This window comes from Puntigrus tetrazona, chromosome 8 (genome assembly GCF_018831695.1).
Source record: "Puntigrus tetrazona isolate hp1 chromosome 8, ASM1883169v1, whole genome shotgun sequence".
Taxonomy (NCBI): domain Eukaryota; kingdom Metazoa; phylum Chordata; class Actinopteri; order Cypriniformes; family Cyprinidae; genus Puntigrus; species Puntigrus tetrazona.
Genome location: NC_056706.1, coordinates 11,664,508 through 11,683,644, shown reverse-complemented (window position 1 = coordinate 11,683,644; position 19,137 = coordinate 11,664,508). Strand labels below are relative to the sequence as shown.

General features: G+C 38.5%; 3 protein-coding genes across 5 annotated transcripts; 1 reads left to right on the top strand and 2 right to left on the bottom strand.

Moving 5' to 3' along the window:
* The first annotated feature begins 19 nt into the window (after window positions 1-19).
* gpr173 (G protein-coupled receptor 173) lies at window positions 20-8,371 on the top strand. The gene is made up of 2 exons (XM_043246525.1): window positions 20-1,107; window positions 5,990-8,371. Exon 2 carries the CDS (start codon window positions 6,223-6,225, stop codon window positions 7,384-7,386), a length of 1,164 nt encoding a protein of 387 aa, XP_043102460.1. The 5' UTR covers window positions 20-1,107; window positions 5,990-6,222; the 3' UTR covers window positions 7,387-8,371.
* Window positions 8,372-10,025: 1,654 nt separating this feature from the next.
* suv39h1a (SUV39H1 histone lysine methyltransferase a) lies at window positions 10,026-15,106 on the bottom strand. 3 transcript variants are annotated; one of them, XM_043246507.1, is made up of 6 exons: window positions 14,954-15,103; window positions 14,589-14,734; window positions 13,833-14,492; window positions 13,286-13,432; window positions 12,910-13,039; window positions 10,026-12,764 (listed from the first exon to the last, which is right to left on the bottom strand). In XM_043246507.1, the coding sequence occupies exons 1-6, from the start codon at window positions 14,970-14,972 to the stop codon at window positions 12,631-12,633; spliced, it is 1,236 nt and encodes a 411-aa protein (XP_043102442.1). In that variant the 5' UTR covers window positions 14,973-15,103; the 3' UTR covers window positions 10,026-12,630. The 3 variants fall into 3 exon arrangements, with proteins under 3 accessions (XP_043102442.1, XP_043102441.1, XP_043102443.1); XM_043246506.1 differs by having other exon boundaries at window positions 13,833-14,734; window positions 14,954-15,106; XM_043246508.1 differs by lacking the exon at window positions 10,026-12,764 and having other exon boundaries at window positions 12,924-13,039; window positions 13,197-13,432; window positions 14,954-15,105.
* A 100-nt stretch (window positions 15,107-15,206) lies between these two features.
* Window positions 15,207-19,085, bottom strand: si:dkey-16n15.6 (organic solute transporter subunit alpha). Its single transcript, XM_043246524.1, has 7 exons — window positions 18,308-19,085; window positions 17,629-17,780; window positions 17,479-17,552; window positions 17,228-17,383; window positions 17,014-17,125; window positions 16,160-16,412; window positions 15,207-16,047 (listed from the first exon to the last, which is right to left on the bottom strand). Exons 1-7 carry the CDS (start codon window positions 18,372-18,374, stop codon window positions 15,617-15,619), a joined length of 1,245 nt encoding a protein of 414 aa, XP_043102459.1. The 5' UTR covers window positions 18,375-19,085; the 3' UTR covers window positions 15,207-15,616.
* Window positions 19,086-19,137: the final 52 nt, after the last annotated feature.

The window sequence follows — 19,137 nt, the reverse complement described above, 5'->3', positions numbered from 1 at the left end:
CGAGACGTTTCCGAAGGGATCCGATCCAGAGAAAACCGAGGTAGAGCGCAGAGACGGGAGCCGCTGTTTCCAATTCACCATCGCAGAAGAACCCATTTCATTTCGTTCGTTTTCCGTTAGCATTCTCGATTCAGCGACGACACTGGGATTCTGACAGTCATTGCGAATTCCCGAGCAAAGAGTCAGGTCTGACTGTCATGTGTGATCCATCTTTTTTGCGCCTTGCATCGCAGACCGTACCAGGCTTGTGCATTTTAAATATATAGGGCGCTTACATGTACTGTGTACATGTCTCCGCGTAGAATGACTACAGTATGTGAGAGGACGACGCTGATGCCAATGGATATTCCGAGGGATGATGCGTGAAAAAGCGGATTTATTCCCGTCGAAGATAAGATGTGTATCGGTGTGGCGTGGGAGAAAATGTATTTGGCTCCAGCTAGAAAATGAAGATGGGAAGAAGCGCCTTGTCCTGTAGCCCAGCGGCGAGAGCCAGTCGTTATTTACACGTCTAAATCTGCGCACAAGATAATGATACTGACGCTGTGTCTCAGGATTAAACGATACCACAAAACACAGCAGAAATAGTGTAATTGTGCTATTAAACTCTGCTTGATTTAGACACCGTGTGATGGGAATATACTGCTAAGGCTTGGCCTAGCTTTATGGAAAACCCGAAGACATGACATGCACACGAAAAAAGAGGAAACGATATTTTTTGGTTTTTAAAACCCGTATGTGTGTAATATTCCAGCTTCTGGCATAATATTGTTTCAGCCGTTCAGCAAAGGACTTTCCAGTGAAACAGATATTGTTTCTGTTTTTTTCAGACGTGACCATTCCCTGTATTAATTAATTCATTAATTATTTTTTTTTTCATTCTCTGTTGTTCATAAAGGACGTCGAGGTTCATCTTGGATTACAATTTGGATTCATGTGCGATTCCTTGAACGCGTTGTGTCGGGTCGAAAAAAACGCATTTGCACCTTTTTGTGTGTGTTTTTATTTTTTATTTATTTTTATTTTTTCATATATTTGCAACAAGCTCCCGTTAAGGCCTACCATCGAGTCAAGATCCATTGTCTGGAGGAAGATCGAGAATTATAGGTAAGAGCTCTATCACATTATGAACCTCCTATTTGATGTTTATCATATAATTAACTATTAAATGGGGTATAGTCTACAAATGCTCGAGCATTTAAATAATGACAAATAAATAACAGTAATAATAAAAAAAAAACATAGTGACTGTCGTCATGACGCATACTATGTACTGAAGTGAAATGCAGGCCTGTTTTATGCATTTGTTATTTCATTGTCCCTCATGCAAACACGCGCAAGCGCGCGCGCGCGCGGAATGAGGCACACACACAGAAGAAGAGGCGCTGTAGTTTTTTATGATGTCTAATGATAACCATGCAGGTCACAATGCTCAGCACATCCAAGAAGATAAGAATTGCACCCATGAGAGTTAGATAACTAAATATTAGTGTAACACTGTCTGGGACTGTAGGCTATATGCTCTCTGGACAGTGTCCATACGGGTCATTTGCACATTTGCGTATTGGCTGTGCGGGTCACGACATTAGTTCTAGGCAATACATTATTTTTATGTTTTTTCGTGTGTTTGAAGGGAAACCATCGACAACGCACGCGCTGTAAAACAGGCTCCAGTTCAATAAACGACTCATGTAGGTATATCAGTGTGGCGCATCACCAAACGCACCGATAGCCCAACGCAAATGAAGATGATAGAGATACGGGTGGAAAACGTTTTATAAAAGCTATCCACGAACGACGGGATCACATTGTTCTTTCCGTATCGTATCAAAACGATAGGTGTGGGAGAGTCGAAATGATTCAGGCTCGTTTGGTTGGTGAATTCCGCGTCGCCTCCTCCCACCGAGACCACGGTAGCGATATTCACTGCTGTTGCTATCCAGCCTTTTACCTCCAACCAACTCCCTTTACATCTGACTCCTCCCAACGACATCGAAGGCCTTCTCACTATTAATGCGAGATAAGAGCACACTAAACCTCTGGAGGGAAATATTTAAGACTCAGAATAATTAATTTAACGTAATGATAACCCATGGGAGGACAACTATAACGATTACAATGGAGCTAATGTTTTAGTGTGGGGAAAATATGTATTTTACTGAATATTAGTCTGACAAAAAAAGTGTTTAAATCTAAAATCTAAAATTATTTAACCTTTATGTGAAATGCCTTCAGAAGGGCTTTACATAGGACAACGTGTATCACAGTTTATTTTACAATATTAGCCCTAAATTTAATCTGTGAATCTTTGTGATTTGGGCCCATTCATCTTAACTGTATGTCCTTTCTTAATCCCAAATTCTATTATTTCAAGAATTTAATTAAAGTAATTTGCATTCAAATGTATGCAGCAAGAAATATGTAACATTTACAAAAAAAAAAAAATCTAGAATCAATTCTAACCTTTTGGCATTGCACCTAATACACTTATGGGCTAATAGCGATAAATTAGTGTCGAGGCAAGTACTGTCCTACATAGTGAGAAAACAAAATTAAAAGGATCTTTGACTATAGGGCTACATTTAAATGTATTACACTGCATGTAAGCCAGCAGACCAGTAAGTTCTCAAAATATATAGCTTACATTGCATACCAAATATCTGAGATACTGTTAAGGGCCTATCAAAGAATTGTAGAGGATAGTAGGGTAAATTCTCTTTCATTGAGTAAAATGAAACTTTCATCCGCCCTCTTTGGAATGCATACTTGTCTCCCACGAGTCTATCTAGAGCTGAGAAAATAGAGAGGTGAACTTTCACTTATGTAGGTGAAAAGAACGACAGTAGCAGTTCTGACATATCCAAATAAGCCACTTTCTTGTTTAGCCTGTTATTTCACAGAAGAAAGCACAAGCACGTTAGCATTTACTGTGGGAACGTCCGTATGCAAATTGTCATCTTTTGACCATAAAAATGTTAATATTCCCCCTATACCAGGTCACTTAACCACTTATTTTGAAGTGGGAAATGTGACATTAAGCACTTGTGGAACAGTTGTTCAAGTTTCATATTCCTTGCGCCTTTCATCTTTTATTTGCATAAAGGTAAGGTTAGATGACACGCACGTAGCATGTTTCGTGACTTAATATTTATTGTATTTATAATTATGTTGTCATCATTGGTCTGCTTCTACCCAAACATTGCTACAATTGAAAACATCTTCTGAACAATAACAATAACTACCTTTCTGAAATTGAATCACAGTGAAACTGCCAGTTCAAATAACACCTGTAACTGATGTAAAGCGGTACAATTTGTAAACCGGATGTCATGGTAAGGTTGTTGCATTTTATCTTCTCTCTGACAGAAACATTCACTTTAGCCTCCGTTCTGGCTGATTATTCCTCATGAGTGACACTTTCCTTCTCAGCTCACCTCAACGCATACAATTCTGAGTTGCATTCAGGCTTACAAAGACACATACACCGCACAAGGCAGAAGGACCCTGTAGCCTAGCAACAAGCAGCTGTAATTGCTGTGACACAAGTGAATTAGTGTTTCTGCTCTAAAACAATGGGTCGGCGCAGTTCTATCTCCTGTTGGACTAAGGTACTCGGTGACTTTGTCATCAGCTGGCATCTACTTTTAGCTTTCTCTCTACCAGAGGCTGTTAGCAGCTGAGGGTTAGCACAAATGGCTCTTTAAATGCTGCCAATAGCACCACAGCAGGTGAAGGAATACACCTGAATTCACGGATCAATGCTCTTTCACATTGAGAGAGCGGGATGACGCTAGCTTGGCTGTTCTACGCCACAGCAGGGGACGTGTCTGTTTGGCAAGTATACATGCCCTTGTCTAAATACCATCAACTAGGGGCAGGGACTGGCTTTTTGGTACGTGGGTGCAAATGAGAAAGCCTGGGTTTGGTGGAAGTTCAAGAAACATTTGGCACGAAGATGGGCCTGATATTATTCATGCTGCATCTCAAGTTAATTCAAGGCATCATTATATACGTCAAAGCTTCTTCTTTTTTTTATTGAAGCTCCACTGTCGCCTTCAGAGCAGATTGAATAAGATTTCCCATCTCCTAACTCTTTCATTGCCCCCCCTTGCCCCCGCATCCCAGTCCACATGCCTATACTCAACACATAAAAAGTGATGTGTTGTAGCCTAGCAACAATGAGGTAATTACCATGAAAGACTAGTTGCTGGCATGCCATGTAGCTTGTGGTGGAAACAGCTGATCTGCTCGGCACTAAGGGGGAAGCAGAAGATGTTCCTCAGCATGTTACAGCAGATGCTTATAGGAGCCCTGCTTATCCCATTCAGCAGACTATTGATTGATCTGTTTAATGACGGTGGACACAATTAAAATATCTATTGTGGTGTAAGCACTCATATTTATTGTTTAAAGAATTTACTTATAAATTTAGAGCAAAAATTATGACTGGAAACATGAAAATGTGATTTTCTTTTACTTTAATACGACTGATATTTAATATTATTGAAACAAAAACCTTTAATGCATATGCAATCCAGTTAGAGATGTATTAAACACACCAAAGTATACATTGAGATATTTTTAGAGCACAAGTTATTGGTTTTAGTACAAAACGTTAATGTTAAAATAATATTAATCTCTCACACAAAAACGTTTAGTTTTATTTTAAATTAAAAAAGCATTTAAATTAAGATGTACATCATTAAATGCAAAAATTAAATGCATTAAATGCAGTGCTTAATGGTTTAAGCACACCCCTTTTCCCATTAAGTTCACTACACGATTTATAAATAAATTTGTGCAAATTTTAAAGAACCTTTTTAAAGAATAATTAAAAATGTTTTATTTAAAGTTACAAAGTCAAGCAACAATGCAATCGATTTGATCAGTAAGGTGTAATTAACTTAGAATAATTTATCAAACATAAACTGTAACTATTTCCTAACATACTCAAAGAGGTGTCTTGAGAAATCATATCCGTTTTATCTACCGTTTACATGCAAAGTTAGAATAAAGTTACATGAGATTTTGCATATCTAAGACACATTTTTTATAGTTCTGACACAATACGAAACCAAATCATTGTGCCAACACTTTTCACTAGCATGGGTAGATTGTGCACAATGCAGACACTGTTACAACCATATTAGCTAGAATTTGGCACCATTTCCACTGAATTAAATCTGTTTTTTTTTTTTTATGTAAACATGCACTACACAGAAGTGTTGTGATCGTTTAGCTTCTTTTTCCCTGTTTCCTGCATGATACACATTTTATGTCACTGTGCCAAGTTAAAATATGTTTAACGTAACTTCTGTTTTCTCCAGACTCTCTGGTACTTTCCATTTCACTTTTTTGTTATTATTATTTCTTTTTCACTGAAATGTGGGTCTTTAAAGTGCTTGTAAACGTACAAACAGCCCTGTAAAAAACAACATATCAGCAAATGTAAAATAAAAAAAAGACTCAAAAAACGAATTAAAGCAGAATTACTATGGTTATATATTTCATATTTTGTTTTATATTTCATATACTTCGGGGATAATGGTTCACCAGCATTAGTCTGAAACCTAAACAAACCAAAACATAATATTAATGTGAATAACAGTTTTTCCAGAAAGAAAATACTGAATGTTTTCATTATACGTTTGAGCACCAGTGCATATCCATAAATGGAAAATAATCTTTATTGAGTGTTTTGCTTTTTAAAATCTACTTTGCCATTTTTACCTTTATGAATTTGCCAGTTATAAATAGCCATATAATTACTGTTATCCAGCACCAGTAATTTACTTTATTTGTGTTTTTGTTTGCAATGGAGAACTTGTAGTGTAGTTCTATAAAGAAAAATGTCTCTCTTTCCTGTATCAATAACATTATCTTTCAAAAATGCTATACTTTCACTCGAAATCAGTAGTATTCTTGACCTTTAAAGTCCAGCATTTATTTGTGTGAGAAAACAAATGTAACAAATGTTCTCTATTCATAGGTGTGGAGGCCAGAAGAGGTGGTACATTTGAAGGGAGGCATCCGAAGAGAACTGTACAAAAATGGGGCAATGCAGATCAAGCTTCTCTCCTTCCATTTGAGACAACAACGAAAGGCAACCACGAGGACGGACGACAGCTCAGCCGGAGGAGGCGGAGGTGGAGGAGGGAGTGGAGGAAGCGAGGGTAAAGGAGGAGTTGAAGGAGGAGGAGTGCGATTTGAGCAGCAAAAGGTATGGCCAACGGAAACGCAAGCAGCGATGGGCCTGGGAACCCCTTGGCGGCCGTGGTGTCCACAACTGGTGGTGTAATGGGTGGAGCACCTTCCTCGGCCGTGTCTACCTATGTTAAACTTGTCCTTCTGGGTCTGATCATCTGCATCAGCCTGGTGGGCAATTTAGTGGTATCCCTGCTAGTGTTACGGGACAGAGCCCTACACAAGGCACCCTACTACTTTCTTCTGGACCTCTGCCTCGCCGACACCATCCGCTCGGCGGTCTGCTTTCCCTTTGTCCTGGTGTCCATCAAGAACGGCTCGGCCTGGACTTACAGCGTGCTCAGCTGCAAGGTGGTGGCCTTCATGGCCGTCCTTTTTTGCTTCCATGCTGCCTTCATGCTGTTCTGCATTAGCGTCACACGCTACATGGCCATCGCCCACCACCGCTTCTACTCCAAGCGAATGACCTTCTGGACGTGCGTGGCGGTGGTGTGCATGGTGTGGACCCTCTCAGTCGCCATGGCCTTCCCACCAGTCTTTGACGTCGGCACCTACAAGTTCATCCGTGAGGAGGACCAGTGCATCTTTGAACATCGCTACTTCAAAGCCAATGACACGCTAGGCTTCATGCTAATGCTGGCTGTGCTGATCCTGGCCACTCACGTGGTCTACATGAAGCTTCTGCTATTCGAATACAAGCACCGAAAGATGAAGCCGGTCCAGATGGTTCCAGCCATCAGCCAAAACTGGACCTTTCACGGACCTGGAGCCACAGGCCAGGCAGCCGCAAACTGGATAGCAGGGTTCGGCCGTGGCCCGATGCCCCCCACTTTATTGGGCATCAGGCAGAACTTGCACAACCAGAACAGACGCCTGCTAGGCATGGAGGAGTTTAAGGCAGAGAAGCAGCTTGGCAGGATGTTCTATGTCATCACCTTGTTTTTTCTGGTGCTCTGGTCCCCGTACATTGTGGCCTGTTACTGGCGGGTCTTTGTGAAGGCGTGCACCATCCCGCACCGGTATCTTTCCACCACCGTGTGGATGAGTTTCGCCCAAGCAGGCGTGAACCCCATCATCTGCTTTTTCCTCAACAAGGACCTGAAGAAGGGCCTGCTGGCCCACCTGCCTCCCTGCTGTAGAACTCCACCTCAACTGCCCCGTGAGCCTTACTGTGTCATGTGAAGATGAGTGTTCATTCATAATGTTTTGGGGTTTTTTTCTTTCTCTTCTGGATGGTCGGAGAATGGACAGCCAGGGGGAGGGAATAAGAAGGCTTTAAAGATGGAGATACGAATGAACTTTAAGAGCTGTTGTGGCCTTTGATTCAGTTTAAGATGCTTTAAAAGGGTGGATGTCATGGAATAAGCATCTACTGTCACCTTAATGATTTTAAGGGGGAAATGGGCTCTACGCTAATGTGTGGTTTGGTATATCAACTCTAAACTGGTTTGAAGAACCGTATGTTTTGCGCTAGAATGGTATAAATCAACCAAACTGGTGGTCTATTTTATGGTGAATGTATGAAGGCTATTTTAAATGGCTTCTCATGATCGATCTCTGCAAACATTACCATTTGGTTTGGCTCAGTATCTGTATCCCTTTACCAGGATCCTGAGGGCCTCGAATCAAAGATTTACTAAAATATTGTTCATGCCTTGTGAACAGTTGCACTCCTGGCAGAGTAATTTATATTATTTGAACTACTGATTCAAAAATACTCTATGTGCATGTGTATTACCTTATCTTTAAGGGGAAACAAACTTGAGATTAAACTATTTTTAAGAATGAGTGCCAAGCATAAGCCTCAAGGAATGAATGAGGCTGACAAGAAAAAAAAAAAGAGAGAGAGACAAAGTTCCTAAAATTATGCTAATTGGTTGGGCTGAATCATTCCTGTGGCTTCATCAGGCAGGAATTAAGATGCTCATGAAAACAGTGTGTATACAAAGGCAACTTCCAGAACAAATGATGTTTTCCTCTCAAGTTGATTCAAAGGGATTGTAGATGAAAGGAGCTGACTGAAAATATGAATCTGGGAGAAATATGGCCTATTTGGGTTTGTAGGCGCCCTTTCCCTAAGCAACATGTAATTTATTGTTTGTTTGTTTTTATCTCTTTCTCTCTCTCCCAACTCTATTTAATTTATAAAATATTTTCTAGCATTGCACAAAAGAACTCATGCCCGTATAATTTCCATAATGAATCTGAACATATGACCAGTCTATGATATTCAGACCAAGAAGAAGTAAAGTATTTTACTGTAAGTGATCTCATTTTGTGAGAGACAGATCAGGGTTGAGTGAAAATACTGATCTGTTAATGGTGTATATCGGTTTAACAGCCGATCGCTTATCCTTCCGAACGATTGCACAGAAGGTGTTGTAGAGGAGAAGTTGCTTAGTCTTTTGTGTCTTGAATTACTTGAATGAAAGTTTGCTAGCCTATGAGAGCTTACAAATCGAAACATTTTTAATATGTGATTTTCATACATGTATCTTGGACGTTAATGAATTCAGCCTTTACATTTTCAATCATATGTAAGTGAAAGGTAGGTGGCATTAGAGGTATTTTAGTTTGCATTTACTGTGTGTTACATACTAACACATGATATATGAATTCCTGAAAAAAAGTTGTTGGTCAGGTTGTTATAAGGAAACCTAAAGTTGAATGTTTGCCCTGAATTGAAGCCTGACGGTATAATTCGGCCTCCTTTTTAGCAGAAATCAAACAAAAATCTAATTTTGATCTTGTAATAAAAAAATATGAATGTGTTTGAGATAAGGAAAATAAGCTGTTAGTGGAATGTTTAGATTTATTTTTTAAATTATTTCATTTCATTAGGAGCTAACGAGTTTGTGAACTAAATTCTGAAATGCGTTCAGTGTCAAATGAATTTCCCTTAATATTTTGCACACAACTCAAGAAATCATTGATCAGCCACATGATTTCTCTGGCATATTTTGACTTGAATCAGAATGCTGACCAATGCAGACAGGACAGATTGTAATATTTCTGTGAATGTTCAATGAGATCTCTCTGTCGGTAGGCATGGATTGGTAGGAGCGATCAGACTTTCTTTTTCTGAAACCTGTCATTGCGAGAACACAGAAAAACAGCAGAAAAAACATCTATGATGAACAGAAAAAGAGGAATAATTCTTTCTGTTATCTGCATTTTATGCCTTACTCCATTACCAAGGTTTAATGTTACCAATGCAAGAATGATCTGAAAGCTCTATGCTTCTATAGACACCAATAAATCATACAAAAACATATGCTGGGGAAAACACAACACTGTGTATTTGTGGATTATCAGAGGACATGTCTCGCTGCCCTTCACAAGTCTACGGGTTGCGGGTAAAAAGACGGCTGCATCGGCTGCATTATTGAATTTGTGAACTGCGACACGTGGGAGTGTACAATTTTGCTCAGTTCTCTGGAGAGACTTGAATTTACGAAGAAAAAAAATGTGACAGAGACACACACTGATTTTCAGTGGAATTAAAAGGAACTTCTTGGATTCTTAAGGATTTCTTTGAGACTTTTTTTCTTCTTCTTGTCTTTGGGTGGGGCTGGGGTGGGGACAGTATGTGAATGATGGTTTGGGCTATTGTTGTATTCACTTGTGAATAGGAAATCGCTTGGGTCGGTGTTAGGGTTGGGGCAAAACGGATGTGATTTTGTAACGAGCAAAAATGCCTGGTAGAACATTTTTAGTTGCTTCAGGCATCTTATCTTTTGTAAAATAACTGTGAACCTCTGTGTAATTTCATGTGTATTATATGGACAACGCACTAACTTCAAGTGGGGGCAGAGTTGATCGTCATCTTTTTACCACGCATGTGTGTGTGAGTGTTTACACTGAGTATGAGTGTGTGGCTGGAACTGGGTACCCATGAGGAATAAAGCAAAGGTGAAAGGTCAGAGACACAGCATCTGAAAGGAACCGCTCCTGTAGTTGATCCACTAAAACTTCATTGATTACAATCTGTACAGATTACAAAGAGCTAAGCCTTAAACAAGACATAATGTTGATTCAAACCAACACTCATAGGAATGCATCTTCACACCTACATGAAAGCAGTAGCAGTAATTGTTTGGCAATTCCAGCCTTAAAATGACTGCAAAATATGAATAAATCATTTTTGTTAAAAAAAACGTATCAATTACAAATATATACGCGGCTAATGAATGTTGATTTTCAAGTTGCTCCTTGGATTTTAATCAGTAATTCATAGCTTTAGTGTTGACAGTATAGTTAATCAATCATCTTTTGTTTTATGTGCAATTCTGGGGTCTTTTCAGCTTAGAATTGATAAAACTAATGGTTGTACACAAAGAACTGCATACTTTTAGATTAAAAAAAAAATTGAAGAAAAGTTAAAAAACCATGACATCCATTTTGAAAAGCGGTATTAGACAAAAATGAATATTCTAAACAATGCATCTAATTTGCAGGCAAAACCTGTTTACATAATTGATTTGTGGTAAGTTTTACTTATATATGTGTCTTAATTTTTTGCCTTTTATATAATCATTGATAGTGCCTGACTTGATTAAAAAAATTATTCTGTTTAATCTCTCATAATTGCCAAATGAAATACAAGAACATGAAATGAGCTCAGTGAACTGATGAAAGGATGAAAAAAATTGAATGAAAAACAGCTTCAATATGACAAGCCACTCATACAGCTAACTATTACAAGAGCAATAGACAGCACCTATCCATCATGGGATGAAATCAGATTGAAATTTTAGTTGAGCAACTCGGGAGTTGTTTATTTGTGAATGCATGATGAATGAAGGGGGTAAAGGCGGGGGGTTGGGGGGTGAGGAGGAAACGTGAGTCAGCTTTCAGATATCTTGATCTGTAAATCAACAGGCTTTTTTTTTCCAACATGACAATAAAAGTTTACTTTTGTTGCATTTTTGACTCCTAATTTTGTGTGGCATTTTAATCAGTGCAGCAAGAAATATTCTTGGGAGTTTTGAGTCTATTATTTTGTCAACACTTCTGAATTTTGCAGTTTCGCAGGCACACCGCTTGGACTATGAGTTGACCTTTGACCTTAATCTGCCTGATACTTACAGCTGATGGTCCGCACTGCAGAAGGGCCAGAGTGAGTCAGCTATAATGTGTCAGAGTGACTGAACTAAACAGAATGGGCATTTGCCCTTGATAGAGCAACAATTTAGATTAACCTTACATCAGATTTTCAACTTCCCTCTGATCTTTCCATTTCTAGAATATTTGCTTGAGCCTTTAAAACCATCATACTGCTTGATGTCGCAATGGCTGCCTCGATAATATTGTAATCTAAAGGTTCCAGTGATGAGCAGCATGCGGCGAGTGAACATTAGTCCACTCGGCGTGAGATTGGCCATGGTTAGATGCTCAGACCATATGTGTGAGGTCAACTGATTAATGTTGCCGGTCTGCGCTTAGTGAGGTTTGATCCACAGCAAATCCAATAAAGGCTAACACTCAATCTCAGACTCACGCTGGAAGGAAAGAGAATATCCTGATGTTACGTATAGAGTAACATATACGTAGGTTCTACTGGGGCAAAGATAGCTACGGAACAGAAATACGGCTAGATAAATGAACAGAACGATAGCAGGAAGAAAGGCTACAGCAGCAGAGAGAGAGAGCGGGACAAGAAAAAGTGCTGGCCTGGAGGAATCTCACCTCCTCACGAGAGGTTAAAGCTGAGCTGAGCTGACTGTCTGTCTGGCCCAAGCTGGGGATTCAGGCCACAGATCAAGCGAGGCCAGATGACTCTATCTGTAAGGTTCTGCTGCAGCCTCGGTCACATTCACTGCACACATCATTGCTGTTTTTTCTTGTAGCTTTATAATAGCTAGATATAAAGTGTACTACATGGATAGAAACAGCTGTACGCGTTACAAATACTTGCGTCTATAGCTCACATTTATGGAACAATCATACAAAATCCTTCTGTAACTTTAAAAGAAATTGAAGCACATACTGTTTCACCTATATTTCTAATAATCTGCAACTCTGACATGGTTATCTTTGTAATCTCACAAACTTCAGATCTTTTGAGATGTAGACTTGAATACAATAGCACCATCTGGTGGCAAATAAAGACATCTATTGAGGTAAGCAATTTTGAATCGAGAATCTATAAATCACCTCGCATAGCGCCAAAAGTTCTATTTTATTAACTTGACAAAAGTCATTGTTGGAAAGCGTTATTTTATTAAAACAGTGCTGAAAATGGATCAAATTAATTATTTCCTGAATTAATAAAAGGCACCAAGCATCACGCATTAAACAAATTCCAATTAAAATCTATTTAAAGCATATACAAACGTAAAAGCAAAACATTTCAAGAACCATGCAAGATCTTGACATGTATTTTGATGTCTGTCATAGTACACATATGCTTGTGTGTGAGCTGGATTAAAACAGATATTTACGGCAGTTCTTTGCCCCACACTTGCACTCCATATGAAGCCGTTTGATAGGTGATCCTTCAACTCCAGCCCGACTGAACTCTGAGTCCATTTTGGAACTCTCTGCATCCACTGGATCAACTGCAAGTAGAGATTAGTAGTACTCATAAGGCATTTACTACAAATGTAAGTGTATAAGATATGGTGTTCCCTTTCATTATAATTAGTTACACAGCTAAAATTGTAAAAGAAAAAAGCCAAAAACAAAAGATTAAAAACACCCTACCAGTCATCTTGTAGTCAAAGGTAAGCTCTTCTCCTGCTTTGATCCCTCGTTTTGCAAAGAATGCGATTCTTGGAAGTCGCTCATCCAAGTTGTCAATAAAAACATTATACACCTGCAGGTTTGGATCGCACTGGAAAAACAATGGTGAAGATGTACTAATTTCATGCTTTGTGAAATTTAAGTTATAATAAATGAATTATATTTATATAAAAATATATAAGTGTTAAATGTCTGAATTCTTTGACAATTAGCATCGAGAAAACACATAAGCTATTCATGCAACATACCTTCTATAAATAAAAATCACTTTACAAGAATCTGATCCAAATTACTTGATGGAAAACCCAGATAACGTGTATAGCAAGTAAGTGCTCACGCTGTGGTTGACAAAGTGAGAGATGTTTCCATAATGAGCCGCGTCGATGGTGTAGACGTCATCCACATAGTCTAAATCAAACAGGTAAGTGACGCCCTGCTTGTCATACACCACTCCTCTCCTCTCTGCCTCCTCTGTGGTGATGATCTAATGCAACACACAGCTGACAGCAGGTCAGTAATCAACATTCACCCCAATGAATCAATACATAGGGATAAAATAAATACAAATTAAAAATACGTAATTATTTCCCCCCCGCATTCATTCCAAACATGTTTGACTTTCTTCCGTGTAACAAAATTATCTGTACCATTTTTTGTCTGTTGTGGACCCCATTGGATTTTATATATATATATATATATTGACTATATATATATATATATATATATATATATATATATATATATAAATAATCAAACAGTTTCTTCAAAGTGCCTATTGTCAGATTTATTATGCGACATGTTAATATAGATTAAATATTCTAAATATATTTTACACAGGTTTGGACTGAAATTCATTTGGTGGACTATCCCTTTAACTTGCTTACCTCTCCAAGATACTCCATAACGAAGCTGTTTTTGTAAATCCTCTGCAGCGTCCGCACTCCCCAACCTCTGCCATCAGCCGTTTTGAAGATGCATAGATCATACTGAATACCTCTTTGCACAACCCTGTTTAAACAGTCTGGCCCACATCTGCACTTGGAGTTACATTCGTAGATGGGCAAACCAGGCATCACTTTCACCTGCCTGCTGTCATTATATGCCCTCCGATGCTTCAGCAGCCCTGGACAGCAGCCACCGACCGGCTGAGAAAAGCAGTCATCACACTCACAGCCAACTATCACTGAACTCACATCCACTTCTTTACCAAACTTATTCTCATTAATGTAGGTGAAGTTTGTAGGAGGCCCATACAGGTCAACTTCATTACAGACGAATATGTGGCCCTTCTGCTCGCAGGTCTGGTTCATGAAGTGTTCCCATTTCTGAAGTTTCACACGTTGCTTGGCTTTTTGGAGAAGGAAGGAAACGATAGGGGCACTTAAAGACTCTGAATCAAGAGGTTTGTTGGCCTGAAGTAGAGCAGTCTTCATGTCTTTTCGGAACTGGTGTAAAATTATGGGGCATTTAAGATTTTTGAGAGGCTCCCATGTATTTTCTGACTCCGTGTAGCCTTTCCACTTGACCAGGAAGAACTCTCGACCCTTGAACAGGCATATTTTATAGGTTGATTTGACATGAATAATGTAAATCGGAAGAAACAGTTGGATCCACAAATGACTACAGTTGTCCATACATACCTTGTGTTTTTTGTAGTTACACAGATACTCCACTTCATAGTCATTAAAGTTGTTCTTCGTCACACTCAGCTGTTTGCAAACAAGTCTTTCTCTGCGGCACAGAGCCTGGAGATCCTCCCAGAAAAGTTTGCAAGACACCCTGCAATCTTAAACCATGTATAGGAGGCTCCATAATATTTATTCCTTAAAAAACTAATGCAACCTTAAACACGTTAGTGTCACTTGCTGTACGTACACAAGTAATGTTATTAATTATTTAAAGCTAATATAACAGTATTTAACATGTTCGATCGATGCCGTGTATTTGGGGCGTGCGTCTTAATAACACTGTTTGCTATTTGAAAAAAGCAAAACAAAAATCCTACCTTTCAAATCTTGCGCCATGGTCGCCTAGAGCAGGCTGGGTGGATTCCCAAAGCCGGAAAAACGCGTTGCGGCATTCGCGTTGATGATTGGTCGAGCTGTAACTAGGAGAAGAAAACCAAACGCCTATTGGTCAATCCTATTGACCGCGGCACTGTGAGTAATATGAGGCGTTAATGAAGGTCGTCCAGTGTCAACAACTAAAAATCACTATTTGTTTTTGCATTATTTATTATTTTATTATTTGCTTTATTTTACCTTGGAAGAACAAAAATATTACAATTTTACGAAACAAATGAAATTTAAAAAGTCAATTCAGTTTTAAGTCTATCCTGTTTTTTAGGTTTTATAGCTTCAAATGTAAATCCACAATTTAACCACTTATGTTCATATTGCTTTTTTTAACATAGCCTTTATAAATTATTGGAAATTTTATTGCGTAGGCTGCATTTCATAAAATTGTACTGTACCGTACATTTAAATGGTAAACTCAAGGTACTATAATAGAGATTACAGTCTTATACATAGTCTTGTTATGCTGGTGAGATTTTCATTTCATTACACTGCACTTTTTTTTTTTAAATACCTTAGTTTCCTGGCCCCAGTGGAGTCAGAGACATATAAAATGGAAAAGAAAAAAACTAAATTATAAGACTATGCAAATTCTATACAACAGTAACATCACCATTGTTAACATGGTTAATTTCAGCACTGACAGTAATTGTCGGCCGGTACACACTCGTGGAGTCCTCAGGTGGTCTAGTACACACTTTTTCAGTGTTTGCCACGGTTTGCATTCTGTGCTGTATGGGGAAGGGGAAGCGGTCCAGTGGTGCGTGTTCAATTTTACAGAGGCTGTCTTCACTGTCACTATTGTATCCAGGGTTAGAATAGCATGGATCGTCTTCTCGAGAGGAGAGCTGCACAGCAATTGGCAGCTCATCTTCTGTCTGAATTGCCTTTTCATTGAAAGCTCTTATGACATCAACTTCTATTTCTTCACCCTCATCCTGACAGGGTTCAACTTTCCGGAATGTGTGATGTGCAAAGAGGCTGATGCAGAACATCTCCACAATTATAGAATAGTGGTAGATCACTTAAGGAGAACGTAGAAAAGAGAGACCAAATTAAAGAATGAAAATGTATGATTACCAGATTCCGGATCCAAAAACGCTTGGGAAATCAATAGTAATGTTTATAAATCTTACATTGAGATCGAAACAGGTCGGAGAAGGGAGGCGTGCAGGGGATGACATTCAGCGCACCCATGGTCTCCAGAATTCCACTCTGTAGTCCACAAAGGACCAGGATGACAATGATGCAAATAAACTTGGCACGAAGACCATATCCAGGCAAAGCCTTTTTTGTGGCTTTATAAAAAAGCAGGTAGCCATAGAACGACAGAAAGGTCGATATGGCAATGATGGCATTGACATACATGTTGAGATTAACTGAATTCACCTAAGGGAAACAGATTATGAAGAGTCACATAATGTAGTTCAAAAAATAAGTCAAATCTATTTTTCAAAGAGCTTTTTTTTTTTTTCAAACCAGTGAAAACCCTGCCACACAGATAATTCTAAAGATATAAGAGGTCATGTCAATCACAATTTTAATGCAATATAATAGATTTTCAATGCATTTTATTCCTGCTGAATTTTTGCTGCAGCATTTCTCCAGTCTTCTTTGTCACATCTTTCAGAATCTTAAAAAACATTTTTTTACTATTATTAATATTAAAAAATCATTTGTTTTTGTGTAAATCGTAAATAAAATATATCACAGTTTCCACAAAAGTTTAAGGAAAGAAAAAAAAAATACTTCACTGTATTTTTGATCCAATAAATGCGGACTTTAAGAAACTTAAAAAAATTAAAGTTTTAACCTGTAGTGTACTCCAAATAAAAGTTAATGCTTAAGCACTTTATAATTGTTCAGAAAATATTTGTGATCTGAAAGAAGAGATTTATTCATTTTAGTTGAATCAAAACTTCTCACAATTACAGATCTATCAAAAAATATTGCACTAATAGTAAGCATAGAATAATAGTACTGTACTCACATCCCCATAGTCGTATTGCTCATCAGTCCAGAGGACAAGAGCGAGGAAGAACAGGACTGTTCTGACCACAGAGAGCTGAAGAACAGCGGCCATCATCCAGCCCACACTGGTCCTAATAGAAAACAAAAGTAAACATTTTTCAGTTATAATGAAACACAACAATTATTATACATATACTTCAAATGAAACATATATGCAAATGTATGTGAACTACTTGTTGATGTTGAAGAGAGGAAGACAGCAGCAGCAACAGCAAGGGAAGGGGTTTGGAGAGGCCTGCTCCCCTGCTAACATCTCCAGCATACGAGTCTTTCCACCAAAAAAGTCTTTTATAAGACCCATAAACTTCAAGAGTGTAATGGAGTGATAACTGCCAAGAAATACAAAACTAATCCATACAGAGACTGGCCATTCAGATCACTATGTGCAATTTGATTACAACAATGGAAGTCAAAAGTCACTCACAGAGATGCAATAAAATTGCATAGAGATGAGGAGCGTGGAACATATAGCGCAATGATAGATGTCATCCCAAAGACCTGTCAAAGCAAAGTGTCACCAAACAGTAACTAAAGGAATGAAATGAATTCATTGAATGAGAAGGTACTGCTTTACTGGGTATATTCCTAGGATCCAAAGGCTGAGACGTCTACGCCGCTGAGAGGGGACATAACGCAGAAAGAAACCGATCTCCTCCATGAAGAGAGCAAGAAGCAGCACAGCAAACACAGCAGGAAGGAGGAATAGCCAAAGATCATTCTTGATCACTATAAGCAGAAGAAACAAAAACATTTTTTTATATAGCATCTGGGGTGTTTCTACACCAATGAAATAAAAATATTTTAATAATCTAAAGAACCTATTTCTACAACAATAAAATCTTTAGTACAACATAAAGGTTCTGTGGATGTTAAAAGGTCTTTGTGGAGCCATTAATGCCAATTCAGAACCTTTGTTGATATATTGGTAAAAAGGGCTCAGACAGACATAATTTTTACAATCTGGTTCCAACTCATGTCTGAAATGAGACATCTGGTCAATATAGCCACATTTTAGACCACTTTTGGGGCACTAATCCTGAAAATAAGTGAAAATTAAGGTAAAAGTTTGGAAACAATGCTAGCTGACTGAGATAGATTCTAGATATTGTTGACTGATGAACAGTTTCAGCTGTGCTGTCTATCTTACTGCATAGCACAACATAGCATAACATAGGCTCCATAAGCAGCACACAACAGATATTGTTCGGCTTGATAATTCTGCACCTTTCATCATGATGTGTTAAATCTTTTACCTTTAAAGAACTCAGATGACAGAGGAATCCCACCTCCCATTAATGTACAGTTGTCCGCTTTCCCCATTGTTTGGTGAAATCAGAAAAACACACGAAACACAAGAATTTCTGAGCCTTGAACATCCACGAATATCTTTGTGAATATCCACCTATCTGTTATCAGTTCAGTTGCAAACCACAGTTGGCTGGATTAATAGGCATTTATGCATAAATAGCTTTTGACAAATCTATACCAAGGTGGCTTCCTATTGCCTAAAGGGTACCTTTCTGAGCTCACTTATTAATGATTGACTTAAACACAGGTAGGGTAACAGGTAGAGAGCCAAGTCCATCTTCCCACAAGTCTGTACTCTCTCAGAAACCTCTTCTTTTGGAATACATGGGAAACATTTCTAAAATAAAAATGAAGGAATAAAATGTGTAGAAAACAATTTACTTATAAAAATCATTTTTTTAATAACTTTAAATGAGTGTCTTAGAAAGTCTGTGCATTTGATAAAAAAAGAGTGTGTTTAACCGAGGGACTTTTATTTTAAAATCAACTGATTAGAGGTCCAGAGCCGGACTGGAGTCCTATCCGGAAGTCGAGCACACGAGGGCAGGATTCCTTCAAATCGGGCATTTCCAAACAATAATAGTAACAACAACAACTTATTTACGTATAATAAGCACGTGCTAGTAATTTCAATAAAATGTAACGCGGCGTCAAAGAGCTTAACTCTCTTTGGCCAATAACCTGAACACAGTTTAGGCTACCGAAAAGTTTTCTTCAATAACAGGTACATTAACGTGACATCACATTTTATCACTATGTCTCCGAACAGCGAAGT

Coding starts and splice junctions, on each gene's coding strand:
- gpr173 (XM_043246525.1), top strand. CDS start 6,223: ATGGCCAACGGAAACGCAAGCAGCGATGGGCCTGGGAACCCCTTGGCG.
- suv39h1a (XM_043246506.1), bottom strand. Junction 13,433..13,832: donor TTATGGAGTATCTTGGAGAG/GTAAGCAAGTTA, acceptor GTGTTGCATTAG/ATCATCACCACAGAGGAGGC. Junction 12,765..12,909: donor CTTTGACTACAAGATGACTG/GTAGGGTGTTTT, acceptor CTCTACTTGCAG/TTGATCCAGTGGATGCAGAG.
- si:dkey-16n15.6 (XM_043246524.1), bottom strand. CDS start 18,374: ATGGGGAAAGCGGACAACTGTACATTAATGGGAGGTGGGATTCCTCTG. Junction 17,126..17,227: donor CCTCTCTTCAACATCAACAA/GTAGTTCACATA, acceptor GTTTTCTATTAG/GACCAGTGTGGGCTGGATGA. Junction 16,048..16,159: donor CGACCTGTTTCGATCTCAAT/GTAAGATTTATA, acceptor GTTCTCCTTAAG/TGATCTACCACTATTCTATA.